General features: G+C 43.6%; 1 protein-coding gene across 1 annotated transcript in view; it reads right to left on the bottom strand.

Annotated features, from left to right (window-relative positions):
- Positions 1–10,397: 10,397 nt before the first annotated feature.
- Positions 10,398–17,343, bottom strand: part of LOC103877644 — a gene marked incomplete at its 3' end in the record, with an annotated part of 61,209 nt that continues 54,263 nt past the window's right edge. The window contains exons 2-3 of the mRNA XM_031653352.1: positions 11,213–11,338; positions 10,398–10,495 (exon numbers count right to left, since the gene is read on the bottom strand). Of these exons, the coding sequence (XP_031509212.1) occupies positions 10,398–10,495; positions 11,213–11,338 (224 nt within the window). The remainder of the gene's footprint in view (positions 10,496–11,212; positions 11,339–17,343) is intronic.

Below are 17,343 nucleotides of genomic sequence, written 5' to 3'. Positions count from 1 at the left end.
ACTGATTCCCTCTCTGCCACTTTTGGTTCAGAATTCCATTGATAATTCTGGTGAGGAAGCTCTTAGGTCTCAGGGATCCTGTACAGTATATCTGGGCCTGCAGACCCTTGAGAGCAGGAATGTGATTGTTCACTTTTGATGCCCCAGAGCCTAGCATGGTGCTTGGCAAATAGTGCAAACTCAACATTCTTTAAAGACCTGAACTCTAGCCTATTATAGGGTGGAAAGAAGTTTAAGGAAATTTACCAACCTCTTGACCAAGTTTCCACAGACAATGCCTCTTTCTGTTCCTCTCTGTTAGAGATCTCAGTGGTGGAAGCACCATCATCCCAAGGAGACTTAGGGTAAGTAACTACTCTTCAGTTCTCTCCTTTAATATCTGAATATAATCTTTTCTCCATCCCTGTACCTGCGCTTCATATCTGGGCCAAGATCTTGGTCTGCAGGAAGCAGGCAGATGTCAAGAGGCCATTGAGCAAAGGCCTCTTGTGCTCTGAGTAGTGCTAAATTGTGGGGATGTGACTTTGAAGGCTGCCATGGGAATTACATGAGGCTGTGACCGGTGAATGGTACAAGCTTTCAACTCATTACCAGAAAGAGTATGACTGGGGCCGGGTGCGGTGGCTCACGCCTGTAATCCCAGCACTTTGGGAGGCCAAGGCGGGCGGATCACAAGATCAGGAGATGGAGACCATCCTGGCTAACACGATGAAACACCATCTCTACTAAAAATACAAACAATTAGCTGGGCGTGGTGGCACACACCTGTAGTTCCAGCTACTCGGGAGGCTGAGGCAGGAGAATTGCTTGAACCCGGGAGGTGAGGTTGCAGTGAGCCAAGGTTGTGCCACTGCACTCCAGCCTGGGCAACAGAGTGAGACTCCATCTCAAAGAAAAAAAAAGAAAAAAAGAGTATGCCTCGCTCCCAAGCCATCAGGAATTACCAAAGATTGTGCAAAAAACACCCCTCAATTTTAAAAAAAAATTTCCTTCTTAGATCTAGTTCTGTCAAGTTCACCTTGAATGGGGAGGAAAGGGAAGACTTTTCATATCTATCTCCCTAACCCAATTCCTATAATATATATAGTAGAAATTGGCTATTAGACTGAGTAATTTCTAAAGAAAGGGGGCTTATTTGGCTTGCAGTTCTACACGCTGTACAAGCACAGCACCAGCATCTGCTACTGGTGAGACTGTCTCACGTGTCCGCGTGAAGAGACCACCAAACAGGCTTTGTGTGAGCAACGTGGCTGTTTATTTCACCTGTGTGTAGGCGGGCTGAGTCCGAAAAGAGTCAGCAAAGGGTGGTGGATTATCATTAGTTCTTATAGGTTTTGGGATAGGGGTGGAGTTAAGAGCCATGTTTTGGGGGCAGGGGGTGGATCTCACAAAGTACATTCTCAAGGGTGGGGGAGATGATAAAGAAACTTCTTAAGGGTAGGGGAGATTACAAAGTACATTGATCAGTTAGGGTGGGGCAGAAACAAATCATAATGGTGGAATGTCATCAGTTAAGGCTATTTTCACTTCTGTGAATCTTCAGTTGCTTCAGGCCATCTAGATGTATACGTGCAGGTCACTGGGGATCTGATGGCTTAGCTTGGGCTCAGAGGCCTGACAGAGACTTCAGGAAGCTTTTAGTCATGGTGGAAGCTGAAGGGGGAGCAAGTGTGTCCAACCTGCTCTCATGTGAACTATGAAAGTGAGAACTCATTACTATAGGCAGGGCATTTCATGAGGGATTTGCCTCCATGACCCAAATACCTCCCACCAGACTTCCACCTCCAACATTGGAGACTGTATTTCAATCTGAGATTTGATATCTGAGCCACATCATGGGATTAGTGCCCTTATAAAAGAGGCCCAGGGTTGCTTGTTTGGCCCTTCCACCATGTGAGGCACATAGCAGGCACCATGTATGAGGAACAGGCCTTTACCAGACTCCGAATTGGCTGGCACCTTGATCTTGGACTTCCCAGCATCCAGAAATGTGAGCAAAAAATTCTGTTGTTTATAAATTACCCAGCTTAAGGTACTTTATTGTTGCAGCCAAAATGGACTATGGCCCTCTGGGTGATGGATTATGATGCAAGCATCTCTACGGCATTATGCAGGCAGAAATAAAAGGGTGTAGAATTGTGTACAGTCTTCAGAGGAGAGGTGCCCTTTTTCACTCGTGTCCATGTAAAGAGACCACCAAACAGGCTTTGTGTGAGCAACAAAGCTGTTTATTTCACCTGGGTGCAGGCGGGCTGAGTCCGAAAAGAGAGTCAGTGAAGGGAGATAGGGGTGTGGCAGTTTTATAGGATTTGGGTATGTAGTGGAAAATTACAGTCAAAGGGGTTGTTCTCTGGCGGGCACTGGCAGGTGGGGGGGGGCACAAGGCACTCAGTGGGGGAGCTTTTGAGCCAGGATGAGCCAGGAGAAGGAATTTCACAAGGTAATGTCATCAGTGTAGGCAGAAACAGGCCATTTTCACTTCTTTTGTGATTCTTCAGTTACTTCAGGCCATCTGGATGTATACCTGCAGGTCACAGGGGATATGATGGCTTAGCTTGGGCTCAGAGGCCTGACACCCTTGAGTCCAGTTTAAAAATAAATGTCCATTTTCAACAGTCTGATGATAATATAAATTATTAAAAGGCAGGTAGAGGGAAGAGCATTTACACGGGCATGGAGGAATAATAGAAAATGACGCATTTGGGGGAGCTTGAAGTATCTCTATTTGGCTAGAGTGTATGATCTCTACATGAAGGCAAAACAGGAGACAAGTTTTTTGTGTGTGTGTGTGTGTTTTTTGTTTTTTTTTTTTTTTTTTGAGATGGAGTCTCACTCTGTTGCCCAGGCTAGAGTGTAGTGGCGTGATCTCGGCTCACTGCAACCTCTGCCTCCCGGGTTCAAGCAATGCTCCTGCCTCAGCCTCCTGAGTAGCTGGGATTACAGGCATGTGCCACCATGCCCGGATAATTGTTTTTGTATTTTTAGTAGAGACAGGGTTTCATCATGTTGGCCAGGCCGGTCTTGAACTCCTGACCTCAGGTGATTCACCAGCCTCCGCCTCCCAAAGTGCTGGGATTACAGGCATGAGCCACTGTGCCCAGCCAGGAGACAAGATTTAAAAGTAAGATAAACAGAGTCTGCCCTACATCTTGGGTAAATCATTTTCCATTTCTAACTTTTAATCAGTTCCTTTATATAACTGGACCAGAGTCCCTGCCTTCCCTGATTCCTAGGGCTTAGCTTTAGAGTTTATTTTAATTATTTTAGAGACAAAGTCTCACTATGTTGCCCAGGCTGGTCTCAAACCCCTGGCCTTCAGTGGTCCTCCGTCCTTGGTCTCCTGAAGCACTGGGGTTTCTGGCATGAGTCACCTTGCCTGGCAATTTTAGAATTATAAAGGGAGACAATATCAGCCAGATGGTGGAGTAGGAGGCTCCGTATTTTCTCTCTTCCTACAGATACATGGAATAAACAGCTACACATGGATCAATTTTCTGTGTGATAAATCTAGAATTACAAAGGTGAAGAAAGGGGCCCTTAAATATCATCTAGTCCACAGGTTTTAAACTGTGTTGCCAGGGCTTCTTTGGGGTCTTGGGGGTCAGCTGCCCTCAGGATGGGGGCCAAATAGGCTGAGATCTCTGTCTCCAGCTTCAGTCAGAGCAGCTGTGCTTTGCTTTGAGTATTGGGCTTCTGCATATGAATAAAGAAAAAAGATGAGGTTCTTTATGTTAAAGTTTGAAAAATCACTGGACTGGTCCAACCTTCCCACTTTGTAGATGAAGAAAATTGAGAGGCAGGAAAAGTAAGGAAATTACTTGCATGGGGTCAAGAATGAGTCAATTAATGGGCTTTAAGAGGAGACTGGGCTTCCTATTATTGAAGACACATTTTCATGCTCATTTTCTTCTTCAGATCAATCAAGGTGTCCCCCTCCTTCTTCTTGGAGGAGTCAGGCTCCTGCCAGCCAGATCTTCCACAACACTTGAAAGACAAAGGATCAAAGTGAAAAAACAAATGCTAATGCTCCCAACCCTGCTGACCACCTACTGGGCCCAAGAGGTTCAAAGCTTCAAACCCTGGAGGAAAAGCCCAGCCCCCTCCTATCACCTGGGCTCTCTGCAGCTTCTAGGACAACTCTCCAGCTTCCCCTTCCACATGGCTTGCTAGAGCCACTCAGGCCTCCTGACACACTTAGTCCAAAGAGGCTCCCAGAAGGCTCTGACCCCTAAATAGTCCCCATACCAGGACGACTACGTGTTTGCCTGGGGTTAACTGTGGTGGATAACTGTTGCATCTGTTCAAAATATGTTTACAGGGTATAGGCAGAGAAAAGGATTGGTGATAAGTACACACACTTCAAACTGCTGAAGAATTTTGTGAAAGTGTTCTGTGTGTTTTTAGGCAAACCACTCCAGTTTTCTGGGTCTCAGCTTTCCACTTTTAGAAATGAACAGCTGGAGGAGTTATTTCGAAGGCCCTTATCGGCTGACAAATGCCGCTCAGCCTTGTTGTTTTCTATTCTCTTAAGACATTCTTTGAAGAGAGTTTTCCCGTGAGGAAAGTGCTTCAGAGAAGAAAATACACCAGGTATGTGTTCCTAGCGGAACACATGTTTAGGACAGTTAGGAGCGTAAGACATTGTAAAAGATGGAAAGAGAATGGGGACAGAAGACTCATGCTGAGTCTGCAGCAGGGATTTGCTGCTCCTTTTAAAGAATGTAAAGAGCCACTGTGCCAGGAGTTGGGCTCTGAGCCCTGTTGGGAATCCAGGGAGGCCCATGGTGGCTTGATCTGCAGCAGGCTCAAATTCACCCCATGCCTGGCCCCTGGGAACTCTGACACCCTTAGACTCCAGTAAAATTTGAGTAGGGATGCATTCCAAGATTAAGTAGCAAAGAGTGCAAAGTGAAAGATAGTGAGAGGGCACCACCTGTGCCTTGTGCTTTTGTAATTCCTGCTTTGAACCTTTCCCTTTTAATGGTAATTTAAAAACACAGGTAAGTAAGTCACTTTTATGTTGTCATTTCCAAGACCCTCCTCCAGGCAGGACTGATATATAGTGGGTCCACATACCAAATGGGTTGTTTACTCCATTTCTGACCTGATTAGTCAGTCCTGTGCAATACTGGATTGTTAAATATTTTGAATACCACTCAAAATTCTAGGACTTTTTACTTGGGGTTTTGGAGCAGAGAGACAGAAACCCTCAGGAAGTCTTCTTTTCATCAAAATTCAACTAAGCACCTACCATGTGTCAGACTCTTAGACATATCCGCAGTCCCCAAACATCGGGTCTGCTAGGTGTGGTGCTGTCAAGAAGGAGCTATGATTTCCCAGTATTATCAGATCCAGTAAAGAACTCAGTGAGAATAAAGGCTGTAGAACTAACCGCAACCAAGTCCTAGTGCTCCTTAGGCTGCAATAATGCCATTGCCCTATTGTCTTCTGGAGGGCAGGAAGTATTGGGCAGGAGGGAGAATGGAGGAGAAGCCCAATTGGGGTTATTATTTATATAGAATATAATTAAATTCTATAATTATATAGACTATATAGAATATATAAATTATATAGCATATAATTAAAAATTATTATTCTAAATAATTTTTTGCAATTATCTGAAAGGGAAAGGAATTGCAATAGCAGGGAATCAAATCCTTCTAACCTTTGCTTATCCGGAATTTCCTTCTTTACCTATTTTCTGAGAAGGAGGTTACCTCTTTCATGAAGTTTTGGTTTTCAGATTTTAGAATGGACTTCACTCTCTTTTTTGCTTCTATTGCTATTTGTAAGGTCAGCTACTACAGTCTCATAGCGCTTTACTATATTTATCTATTTAAAATACTGTCTTCCCCAGCCAGACCCAGATCTTCTCTAAGAAAGGACTGAGTCCATTTATCCTTTCCTTCTCAATGCCTAAGAGTGCCTGGTACATAATGGAGCTTTGTAAATACTTGTTAAATGAAAAAATGAATGACTAAGTGAAAATGAATGAATAAATAAACACATTCCTAGACTCTGACTCTCTGTAGGCATCACTAAATTATGTTGCCTATTTGGCTCCTGGTGGCATTTGTGTTCTAGCCCCTGCTGTAGGTGATAATTAATTAAAATTAGGATCAGCTGGAGTGTTAGGAAATCCTGAAATAGCAGTGGCTTAATAAGAATCAAAGTTTCTTTCTTTCTCATCGAAAGTCTGAAAGAAACAGCCAGGGTTTGCATGGTGTTCCATGGTTTGTTTCTATCTTGCTGTGCATGACCTCCACTGCTAAGGTCTTTTATGGTCCAAGATGATTACTCCAGCTCCAGCCATCACGTCTGTATTCCATCCTGCAGAAAGGAAGAAAGAAGGTAAAGAGCACATTATCACTCTTTAAGGACACTGTTTAAAGTTGCACATTCCATTTCTATGTAAATCCCATTGATTGTAACAGGATGAAGTCACATGGTCACACCTTGCTCAGAAGAGGTTGGAAGATACAGTTTTTGTTGTTAATAGCCACCGAAAATGTGGGAGTTTTATTACCATTGAAGAATGGTGATTGAAGAACAATACACAATGTCTGCTATAGTAACCACTTATGGTTTTTTTCTCTGTTTTTTGGCAAGAGAGTGGACGGATGAAATCAATAGTATAGAAAGATCAATATGGTGGCTGGAAGGAATAAGACATTAGAGAAAGAAGATACTGGAGTCAAGCAGACCAGTAGGAGGCAGTTTCACAAAAGTCTAGATAGATGAGATGAAATAGGACAGTAGCAGATAGGATGGGAGGGTAGATGCAGATTGGTAAAGCAGTTTGGTAGTGAACTAGTCAATGCCATGTGAATATCACTGGGGTGAGGAAAAAGAAGGAGTCTAGAATTAGGCTCCCTTTGTGATTGGTGCCCTCTGAAATGGAGCTGTCACTGATTGATTTGGGGAATTTCAGGAAGACCTCAGCAGGTGAGGTAGATGAGTACTGAGAGCAATGACTTTGATTTGGGACGCTTAAAGAGCTGAGCACTGACTGATTCAGGTAATCCCTAGAGATCTAGGTAACTCCCTAGAGTTTCCCAGAGTGCACCCCCAGAAGGAAACTCTAGGGGTTATTTGGATCAGTCAGTAAGAATGGACAGTTAGTCCAGTTGGAATGAGTATAGTGGAGTAGGAAACACAGTTGGAGGGTGAGGGTAGGGTCATCTTCCTGTCTTCTCTCTGGTACTCGTGGTCATTGCCCTGTTAGAAGGGCCCTCATTATCGTAGGGGCTACCGACCAATTCTCAGAAGAGTTTGAAGACAGAAGTGATTTCAAATTCTCGCTAATTAAAATGGAGGGTATCAGCATGTGCCTGAAGTCCTGCTGCTGCTGCAGAGGAAGTAGGGAGGGGTTCTCAAATCCACAGCCAAGCCTCTAGGCATCATCCTGACTCCAGGGGGAGGTGCTGGGAAGCTGGGGAGGGGCAGCCACGTGCCAGCTGGCTGTGCCAAGTGAGGGAGCCACACGCCTGGGGTTCTGCCATGTGTTTGTTTATTTGGTTTGGCTGATGTAAAACATACACACACAGACTCACAGCCTTAGGGCCTGTGTGCAGAGCCCATGTTTAATCCTCAACTAAAATCAGGAACAGTGCAGGAAAAAAGAAGGAAGCCAAAATAGCAGAATACAACCAGGTAGCAGAGTTTGTTCATTCATTCATTCATTTATTCATTCACTCTTTTAGCAAACGAATACCAGGCAGTATGCAAGGCACTGGGGCAATAACATGAATACAACATTTCCCCAAGGAGCTCCAAGACAGGGTCTGGGAACAGAGACAAGGGAAGAGGTCATTTTAGTACAAAGTGAAAGGTGCATGATACAGATTTATAGCACAGCTCTAATCTGGTCATTTCCTGGCTCAAAATCCGACAGGGCTCCCCTCATATCTAAGAGGCTTTCATAGGCACGATAATGACACCCTTAAGCCTTCACCCATGCTCCAAGTTCAGGGGAATTCAAGCAGCTCCGGGATCATGCTGCCTCTCACATCTCCTGACCTGCTCACGCTCTGTTTCTCCTGCTTGTTAGGGCCTTCTTTCTTCTGATCTTTGTTGCTTCCCACTCAGCCTTGAAGGTCAAGTGTCATCATCTCCCAGTGACCATCCTCTGAGTCCTCACTACATGCCCTGCAGCCTTTATTGCTGGCACTGCTCAACTGCTACTTTCACCTGCCCATCTCCCCTGTGGCCTGTGAGCAACTCCAGCAGAGATGGATCTTGTCCACGTGTGTATCCTGGCAGCTAATCGATGCCTGGCACAGAAACACTCTTAATAAATGCCTGTCCAAATGAACGGACATAATTTAGTGCCACTATGGATAGCCTCAATGTGCCATAATTAAAATACATTTGGATTCTGGAGTCAAACCCTGAGCTCTGTCACCTCCACCTTATCGTTCCTTTCTCTGAGCCTCAGTTTTCTTATTCTTCAGCTTAAGCTGATAGTATTTCTGAGTATGTCTTATATGAAAATGCTTTCTTTGGTGTGTGTTCACCTTTCTTTCTTTAATGGGATAAACATGGAGCATTTATTTGTTACTTTTATGACTATCCTCCTAAGAAAAAGACAAGGCCCTGCTCTGAGGAGTGAAGACACAATCCAGCAGGCAGGAGGGATGGCTAAGTTCAGTCTTGAGAATTGCCCCTCATGGACACCCCAGGGTGCCCATCTCCAGGTTACCACCAGGTAATATGGCCTTTCAGGTCATTACAAAGATACATTTGATAATATGAAAGAGTGAAAACATTCTATTCATCAAGTTTTCTTTCTTGACATGTAACATTTAAATATTTAGATGTATGGTGCTTGAGTCTCTAGTTAGCTTGGGCTGCGTTTTAGTAAGTTTTGGCTGCCACAACAAAATATCATAGATGGAGTAATTTATAAACAATACAAATTTATTCCTCATGGTTCTGGAGGCTATGAAGTTTAAGATCAAGGTGCTGGCTAATTTGGTTTTTGGCGAGAGCTCTCCTTGCTGTGGCCACACTTTTGCAGTGTCCTCACATGGCAGGGGGCAAGAGGGGAGTCTCTTTTTACAAGGATGCTAATCCCAACATGAGGGATGCATCCTCATAACCTAATTACCTCCCAAAAGCCCTGCTTCCAATTACCATCACATTAGGGATTAAGGAATAAACATATGACTTCTGGGGAACACAGCTTAGTCTGCAGCAGCCTGCCTTGGTATCCTTGCTCTAGGTGCCATAAACGTTAGGGATGGGCCTTGGATGATGGAAGTGCAGGGGAGTTAGCTTCCCATGGGGGGGATCCCTCGGACCAGTGAGAAAAGGGAAAGGGAAAAAGAAGGAGCCAAATGCATAAATACCCAGTTAAAAGAAAAAACTTTAGACAAATTAAACTTTACACAGTTTAATTGGGCAAAGAACGATTTGCGAATCGGCCAGCCCCCAGAACCAGAATAGGTTCAGAGCTACTCCACATGGTCGAATATTTATGGACAGAAAAAGGAAAGTGACCTAGCAAAACCAGAAGTGAGGTACAGAAACAGCTGGATTGGTTACAGCTGGGCCTTTGCCTTATTTGAACCTGCTTTGAACAGTCAGCTGCCTGCGGTTGGCTGAGACTCTGGTACTTGTTACAAGAGTAGGTTACAGTCTGTTTACACATTAAGTTAGTTTATGGTTCACTGTGTATGGAGAAACCTTTAGGCCAAACTTATAATATGTATGGAGGCAGCTGTAAGGAAACTTAGTTCAGCAACTCCTTCCCTTCTCTCCCCTTCCCTTCTCCATTACCCTTAGAGGTGGTATCTCCTTGCAAATGATCTAGAGGAATTCCAAGTTCTGCAACTTACCTACCCAGCAAGCTGCTGTATCTCAGAAAGGATCATGGGGAGGTGGTGGCCAGCTGCTGTGCATCACATTGCGTCTTTTCTTGCCTCATTTCCCTTTTCAACTCATTCTCACCCTGGGCCTTACCCTCAAGGCCCTGGTTTTGCTTCTCCTAAATGTCAACACTTTAACCTTGGACTTTGCTTTCTAGAGGACTGAGAGTGAAGAAACTGCCTCTGTCACTCACTTGGTAGTTATGACTTTAAAGCAGGTTACTTGACCTCTTGTGCCTCAGTTTTCCCCTCTGTAAAACAGTGATAAATGATAATATCTCCCATAGAGAGTTTCTGTGAAGAGAAGACTAAATGAGTTATTAATATGTAAATTTACTGGCCCATAACTGTCAGGTTTTATAATTCTTCTTTCTTCAAGGATATTGTATTAGTTTGCTCAAGGCTGCCATAACAAACTACAGACTGGGTGGCTTAAACAACAGGAATTTATTTTCGCATAATTTTGGAGACTGGAAGTCCAAGGTCAAGGTGTTGACAGGGTTGGTTTCTTCTGAGGCCTCGCTCCTTGGCTTGCAGCTGGCTGTCTTCTCGCCATGTCTTCACATGGTCTTTTCTCGGTGTGTCCCCATTCCCGGTCCCTCTTTTCCTCTTCAAATTTCCTCTTCCTGTAAGGACACCAGTCAGATTGGAATAGAGCCCACCCTGAGGGCCTCTTTTTAACTTAATCACCTCTTTCAAAGCCCCATCTTTGAATACAGTCACATTCTAAAGTACTGAGTCTTCAACATATGAGTTTTGGAGGGACACCATTATAGCCCGGGACAGACACTCGTTAAGTGCTACCTCTGTGTAGGGTGACCAACTCAACCTCAACCAGGTTTGCCTTGGATTTTCTTTGTTTTAGTACAGAAATTCCGGCATCCCAAGGAATCCCTCGGTCCTGGGTAAGCCAGGAAGATTGGTCAGCCTAACCTCTTCCAGAAGCTTTACCCAAGTCTTTTGCAATATGTAAGGACTAGAGGAACTCAATATGTATCTAGAACTCCATCCTTCCCAGTGGACTTTGACAGCCATAACTTGCTTAATCCTCACTTCAGCCTCGTGAGGTAGGTGGGGAAAGAAACAATATTCCAGTTACATAAAGGAAGAAATAGGCTCAGAAAGATTCATCTTGGCTCCCTTGGTCCTGTTTATCTTTCTCTGGGTTCTTTCATTACTAGGTGCTTCCAAGACCAAGATAACCAGGCAATCATAGTAGATGCATTAGTACATCTTTGCCCAAGGGCCTAGACAAGAGGTAAGTAACCATGATGTATCAGTGAGTGAGTCCTGAAATTTCTCTTGTGCAATTTGAATTAAACAAATTACACAGATAATCAAACCTGTACTACTTGGGTAGCGGTGATAGGTGGGCCACAGCCTGGGCCTTAGAGCAAATGCCTCTGGCTGGAAAACTGAAGAGTGGGAGGGAAGCAGGGAGAGATGCAGGCTATGTTTGAGGATCTGCTCTGAAAGGCAGGGAGGGAAGCCATTGATTAGTGAGCTTTGTTTGATCTGCTCAAGGATCAAAGGGACAAATACCATGTGGGAAGATAAAAGTTGACCTGGAAACCCTGTGTCCCAGCCTGCTGGGATCCAGTCTGCCTTAGGCCCATGGCTCAGGCTGGAAGACTCTCATAGGAACCACGGGCAAGACTGCAAGCTCACTTTTTCCTCAATCTGACCCCTGACCCCTCCCTTACCCATTGCCTTTAAGAAGAGCTTTCTCCTATCTCTTGGGCACTCTCTGGGGTAAGGGGTGCTCAAGGGTAAAAGGGGGCCCAGAGATCAAGCATTATTTCTGGCCTTTGAAGAATATGGAGAAGTCACCAGATGATATGTGATGAATGCTGTGATTAAGCTGGGCTTGGAATACTGAAGGTATACCACTGAGAAATCCCTAAACCTACCCTGTGGGGCACAGAGGAAGGCAGCCCAGCATATGTGTCAGGGAATAAATTGATAGAGGAGATGGTTTCTGGTTTTCCTTTGGGAGGAGGGAGAGGAGGAGCACATACACAAAGCTAAGGAGGTGATTAACAACATAGTACAGTAAGGACCAGCCAATATTAACTGAATTTCTAATCTGTGCCAGGACCTCCATCATCTCATGGAATCCCAATGGCATTAAATGAAGCAGCCTTGGGATTCTTCCATTTCATAATGGAATGAGAGAAATGAGGCTCACAGAGGTTTGATAACTTGCCTGAGGTCGTACAATTGACATACAGCAGAGCCGGAATGTGAACACAGATCTGCCTACTTGAAAACCTGGCTTCTCACCCGTAAAGGTGTGGTTATATCCATGTTTTCGAAAGTTCCCTCTGGTTGCTGGGGGTAGACTGCAGGAGCTAGAAGTAGTGTCTGAGGAACCAGTTAGGACTGTATTGCAATAGTTTCAGATAGCTGGTATAGTTTCCTAACCCACAAGATCAGGTGCGCAAAACTGAAGCGAATTTTATATAAACTTGAACCCAAGTCCAGTGTTGACAGATATTTAATCTTAGTTCAGGGATTTCTCCATGTTTCACCACCTTGGCCTCTGTGACAAGCCTCTCTTCCTTCTCCTTGTAGTAGCATCTAAGTTCCACATGAGGAAGGGATTGTATAGCATCAAGTCATGGAATGAGGATGAATGAGAGTTACAGTTGAGGGTTGGCAAGGGCTATCATCTATTCACACTTTGACATCCAGGGCCTTCCTGGTCACTTTTTCACTAAGATCATCATGTGACCTTTTCATTTTCTAGACAGGGAGATCTAGACACTACTTTTTTGAGGACTCTCCAGCTATGCTTTTTGGGGAATACAATGGGTCTGAATTAGATCCTAAACCTAGATGTCTGAAGCAACTACACCTAACCTTACTGTTCTGTTCCCTGATAGCTAACAGGAGAATTCTGGAGGTTGCCATCTTTCCAGGCAGAAGATGGGCAGGGGAGCACAGGCTCTCTGTGTCCTCAGATCCTTGAAATAAAAGGGAGAACTATTTTCTACTTCCCACCCTTGGGCTCAGACTAGGCATGCAGGACACAGAGACCCCTCTCAGGGGTCCAAACAGGTATTCACTTGATTAATCTTCTGACTATCTGCCAATTCTACCAGCTCTTTAAACATTATGCTTTCTGTAAGTATTCTTTCTAGTCTATTGTTCAGGCTAGGATTTTGGCTGCTGCATCCGTAATTAATTTGCTCTTTGTATTTCTGTTATAGCTACCTTTCTCTGAGGCAATGGATGCTCAGGCTTTATGTTCTAGTTTTAATGGAGGAAAGACCATGGATGTGTAGAAATAATAATGGGAACAAAAGCACTGGAGTTAATGTTTCAAATTACTATTCTGTTAAACATACAGGATATCTGAAGGTCTGGATCATGGCAGTGGCAGTAGGGGAGGCAATGAGGGAGTAGATTAGAGAGAGCTTTGAGGATCAGAATCCAAATGTTTTGGCGATTGGTAAAGTCTGGAGGATAAAGAAGAGAGATGTTTTCTGTATCTCTTTCAGGTGTTGTTTAGCTTCACATGAATTTTATCACCTTGCCTAGAATCAGCCACCATCTAACAGGGTAGGCTGTGGCTGGGCCATATCGTGTAGAACCGAATCAAGGGTACCAAATTATTGTGGACTTACCCAATATCTGGCCTCCTTTTGTTATTTACTTAGGCCGCTGACTTTTTCTGAAATTACTAGACACTAAAACCTGCTGAGGAATTTCATGTATATCAAGATGACTCAACCCAGAGTCCATTTCAAGGCGAGGATGCTAGAGGACCCCAACAATGGAGTAAGGAAGTGAAACAGATCAGCTCACATCCAAGTCCTTGCATGATCAATCCTGTAGTAGGACTGCTGCTCAGTTGGAACTCGTGACAGCCTGGAAGAGGAAAAGACAGCTCTAAGTATAGCAAGGAAACTGTTATGGAAAAGACCCAAATGTTAAAATGGTGGACATAGTAAAGTGTTTGTTCTACTTAGGGGAATCTAGATCCCCACATTTGGACCTCCACTGGAATCTCAGAAGAACAAGTGCCCGGGGGGCTTGTCACAGAGGCCAAGGTGGTGAATATCGGGCACATCACAGTCCCCAAGATGGGGTGAAGACTGAGATGCAGAGTAACAACTGAAATCCATTCACGGGAGCCATGTTTATCTTAAATCATTGACAGTGAGATGAGGATCATGTCAGCCTTCATACCTTTGATGATGATCCCAGGCTGCAACAGTGACACACAGAACTGGATTCAGTAACTAACTACAAATTCCATCAACCAGGGCTAGTAAAGTGAAAGGCAGAAATTGGGAGGAGGGGCTTCTTTCTTGCTTATAAAACTTTATTTGGTTGTGTTGAGTATGTGCATGTATGTATGAAATCCCATAAAGCAGTCTTCTTAGGAACAAACCAGCATGCCACAAAGTAGGAGATCTTTGGAGCACTGGCCTAAATGGGCAGAGAGCTCAAGGTACTCTGCTTTGTACATGGCATGATTTGTACCACCACCACTATCCCTATTTCAGAGCACTGTTGAATTGTTCCAAGCCCGGATTTCTACGTCAGTTACTTGTCTATAGGGCTTGACTAATAAAAGCTAGTTTCTGAAATCTGTTTTGGTTCTGGAATTTATTAGAGGGCTTTTTCTTCTCATTTTATTACTTGTTTTTATTGTCATTGGTATATTCTCTTTTATAGTGAAAACATTCACAGGCTGATTGAAGAGAAGATCTGAAATTATTAGGCAGCAAGCATACAAAGCCACTGCTTTATAAAGATAGTATCTTAAAGGCCTAATGTCTATAGTTTAATATATCCTGGAGATGTTGGCTAAATCTTCCATCATGGAGCCCTCATGGGATCTGGAAGTCCTGTTTGAATTACTGATTTATCTTCCTTCAGGCCCAGTAAGTTGGTTTTCCACAGCTATAGGTTCCACAACCAACCCTGGATCGAAAAATTTGAAAAAATAATAATATAACAATAAATAATAATACACATAAAAAAGACAATACAACTATTTACATAGCATTTGCATTGTATTAGGTATTATAAGTAATCTAGAGGTGATTTAAAGTATATGAGAGAATGTGTGGGAGTTATATGCAAATACTATACCATTTTATATAAGGAACTTGAGTATGAACAAATTTCAGTGTCTGCAAGGGGGCCTGGAACCAATTTGCCATGGATGCCATTACACAAAGACTAATTAGGAACTTTTGCATGGATATGGCACCCTTGGCTATTTAGAAGTGCCTTTGAGGTTGGTAGAGTACATTATTAACTTTTAACAAAAACCTCTTGAGGTAGATAGGGTGTATGGTAGTATCATTTTTATTTAACATCGAACAGTGAGGTCAAAGAGGACCAATGTTGCTTGCTGCAGGCCATGTCATTAGTCTCATCCATTTGTTCATTCATTTATCTCAAATATTATTGCTTGCCTAGCCTACCATGTTCCAGGCTCTGGGCTTGGTACTTACTATGATGAAAGAAACAAGATCCAGTACTGAGCTCAGCTGCTCACAGTCCAGTGAAGGATACAGACACACAAAAGAACATTATAAACCAATTAATTTATTCAACAAATATTTATTGAGATCTTACTCGATGTCTGGTACTGGGAACATAGCAACAAGTAGGTCAAAGTCCATGCTCTCCTTTTTGGGAGACACAGATAATAAATGATTATGTAATATGTTAGGTGGTGGTAAGTCCTATGAAGAAATGTCAGGTAGGAAAGGGGACAGAGTGTGGCAGGTGTGGAACTGTGGCATTTTAGATAAGCCAGAGAAGGCCTCTCAGATAAGGTGGCGTTTGGGAGAGAATCAAGTGCAAAGATCCTGAGGCAGGAGCGGGCCTTGTGTGTTGAAGGAACAGCAGGAAAGGCAGTGGGCCTGGAGGGGAACGAATGAAGGAGGACAAAGGAGCAGATGAAGGCATAGAAGGAGAAGAGGGCCAGGTCATGGAGAGTGGAGGTCCAGCAGGCATGGTAAGGACTTTGGATATTTTTCAAAAAAGATAGGAAGCCACAAAAAGATTTTGAGCGAAGAATTGACATGACTAAATGATGTTTTGACAGGGTTACCCTGTAACTGTGCTGTGAATAGACTGTGAAGGTCAGGAGCAGAAGTAGAGCAGCCAGTTTGGAGATTGTTGCAAATGGGCCAGGGGAGAGGTCATGGTGCCTGGTACCAGAGCGGTAGCCAAGGAGGCAATGAGAGATGAGATTAGGGATATTTCTGTGACACATTTACTGACGTTTGGGTATTGGCTGTGAGAAAAGGAGAGGAATACACAAAAACATGGGCACACTGAGGAAAGACGCTGCTGTTGGTCAAGTTAGGTGGGAGACAGTTTCTAAGTCTTTTAAGCTTTGGGTGCAGGAGGTTTATTGGGGTACATTCTCAGAAACAACACCTTTGAAGGAGCGAATGCAGTCCAGAGGGGAAGAAGCTGTGCTGTGATGCAGTCACAACAGAGGCTGCAGCTGATCCTACAGGAAGCTTGGGAACTGGGACAACCCTTTCTTATTGTCTCATTTAAGCAAAAGGGCCAGAAGTTTGTAGCCCCACATCAACCAGTCACTATTAACGGCACACTGCCCCAGGGATGGGGCATAACCATGGGTGAGGTGGCTTCTTTTTGCTGAGAGCGAGTGCTGGAGAGAGATTCTCCTGTGACTTCTTAGTACCCAATCCTATCAGCAGCCCAGGGGGTGAGAGCCTATGTCCTGAAAGGTGCCTGGGTGCCACACCACACACACACTGTCAACTGCAAATGCCCACTCCAGTCTAGGCAGGGAAGAGTCAGGGAGGACTTCCTGGAGGAGATGATACCTAGGCTGGTTTCAAAGCACCCCATGCTACTTTTCTTAGTTATGTGATTTTATTATGAGCAAGAAGGTGCTTAAACACTATCCTAACTCAAATACCCTAATTATGCTCATTTGTTAAATCTTCAATGAAACTGAACTCTGATGTTAATTGCCTTTTAAACTAAAGCATTTTCAGCTCCCCAAATTATAATAAATCCCTCTGATTTACAGCTAGGCCATTATATATTTTTAAAAATGTACTGATTCAAAACATATAACTATTTTTAAAAATCTATTAATTCAGAGCATACAACTGAGGCAAAATTGATATTCCAATTGTTCAAATTTCTGGCAAACAAATATTCCTCAATAAACAGAATTCTAACATGCTGATATTTTTATTAGCTCTTATTGGCAGGAAATCCCTTCCAAGAGCTAACATAAATCCTGTTTGGTACAATTTGGGACATTTCCTCTAGATTTTTCTGCAGAGGAGTTGGAGAATGGCTAGCAGCCGGATCTATGTGATAGGCTATTCCTGCACTTAAAGTCTTTTTTATTTGGATGATTCTCATCGTTTTGAGAGAAAAATGTTAGAGTTAGACCCTGGCAACTGGCAGAATATATTATAAAATATATGCCCCATGAATGAGCAGGCATGTATAT

This window comes from Papio anubis, chromosome 12 (assembly GCF_008728515.1).
Source record: "Papio anubis isolate 15944 chromosome 12, Panubis1.0, whole genome shotgun sequence".
NCBI classification, from domain to species: Eukaryota; Metazoa; Chordata; class Mammalia; order Primates; family Cercopithecidae; genus Papio; species Papio anubis.
This window is presented reverse-complemented; position numbering and strand designations above follow the sequence as displayed.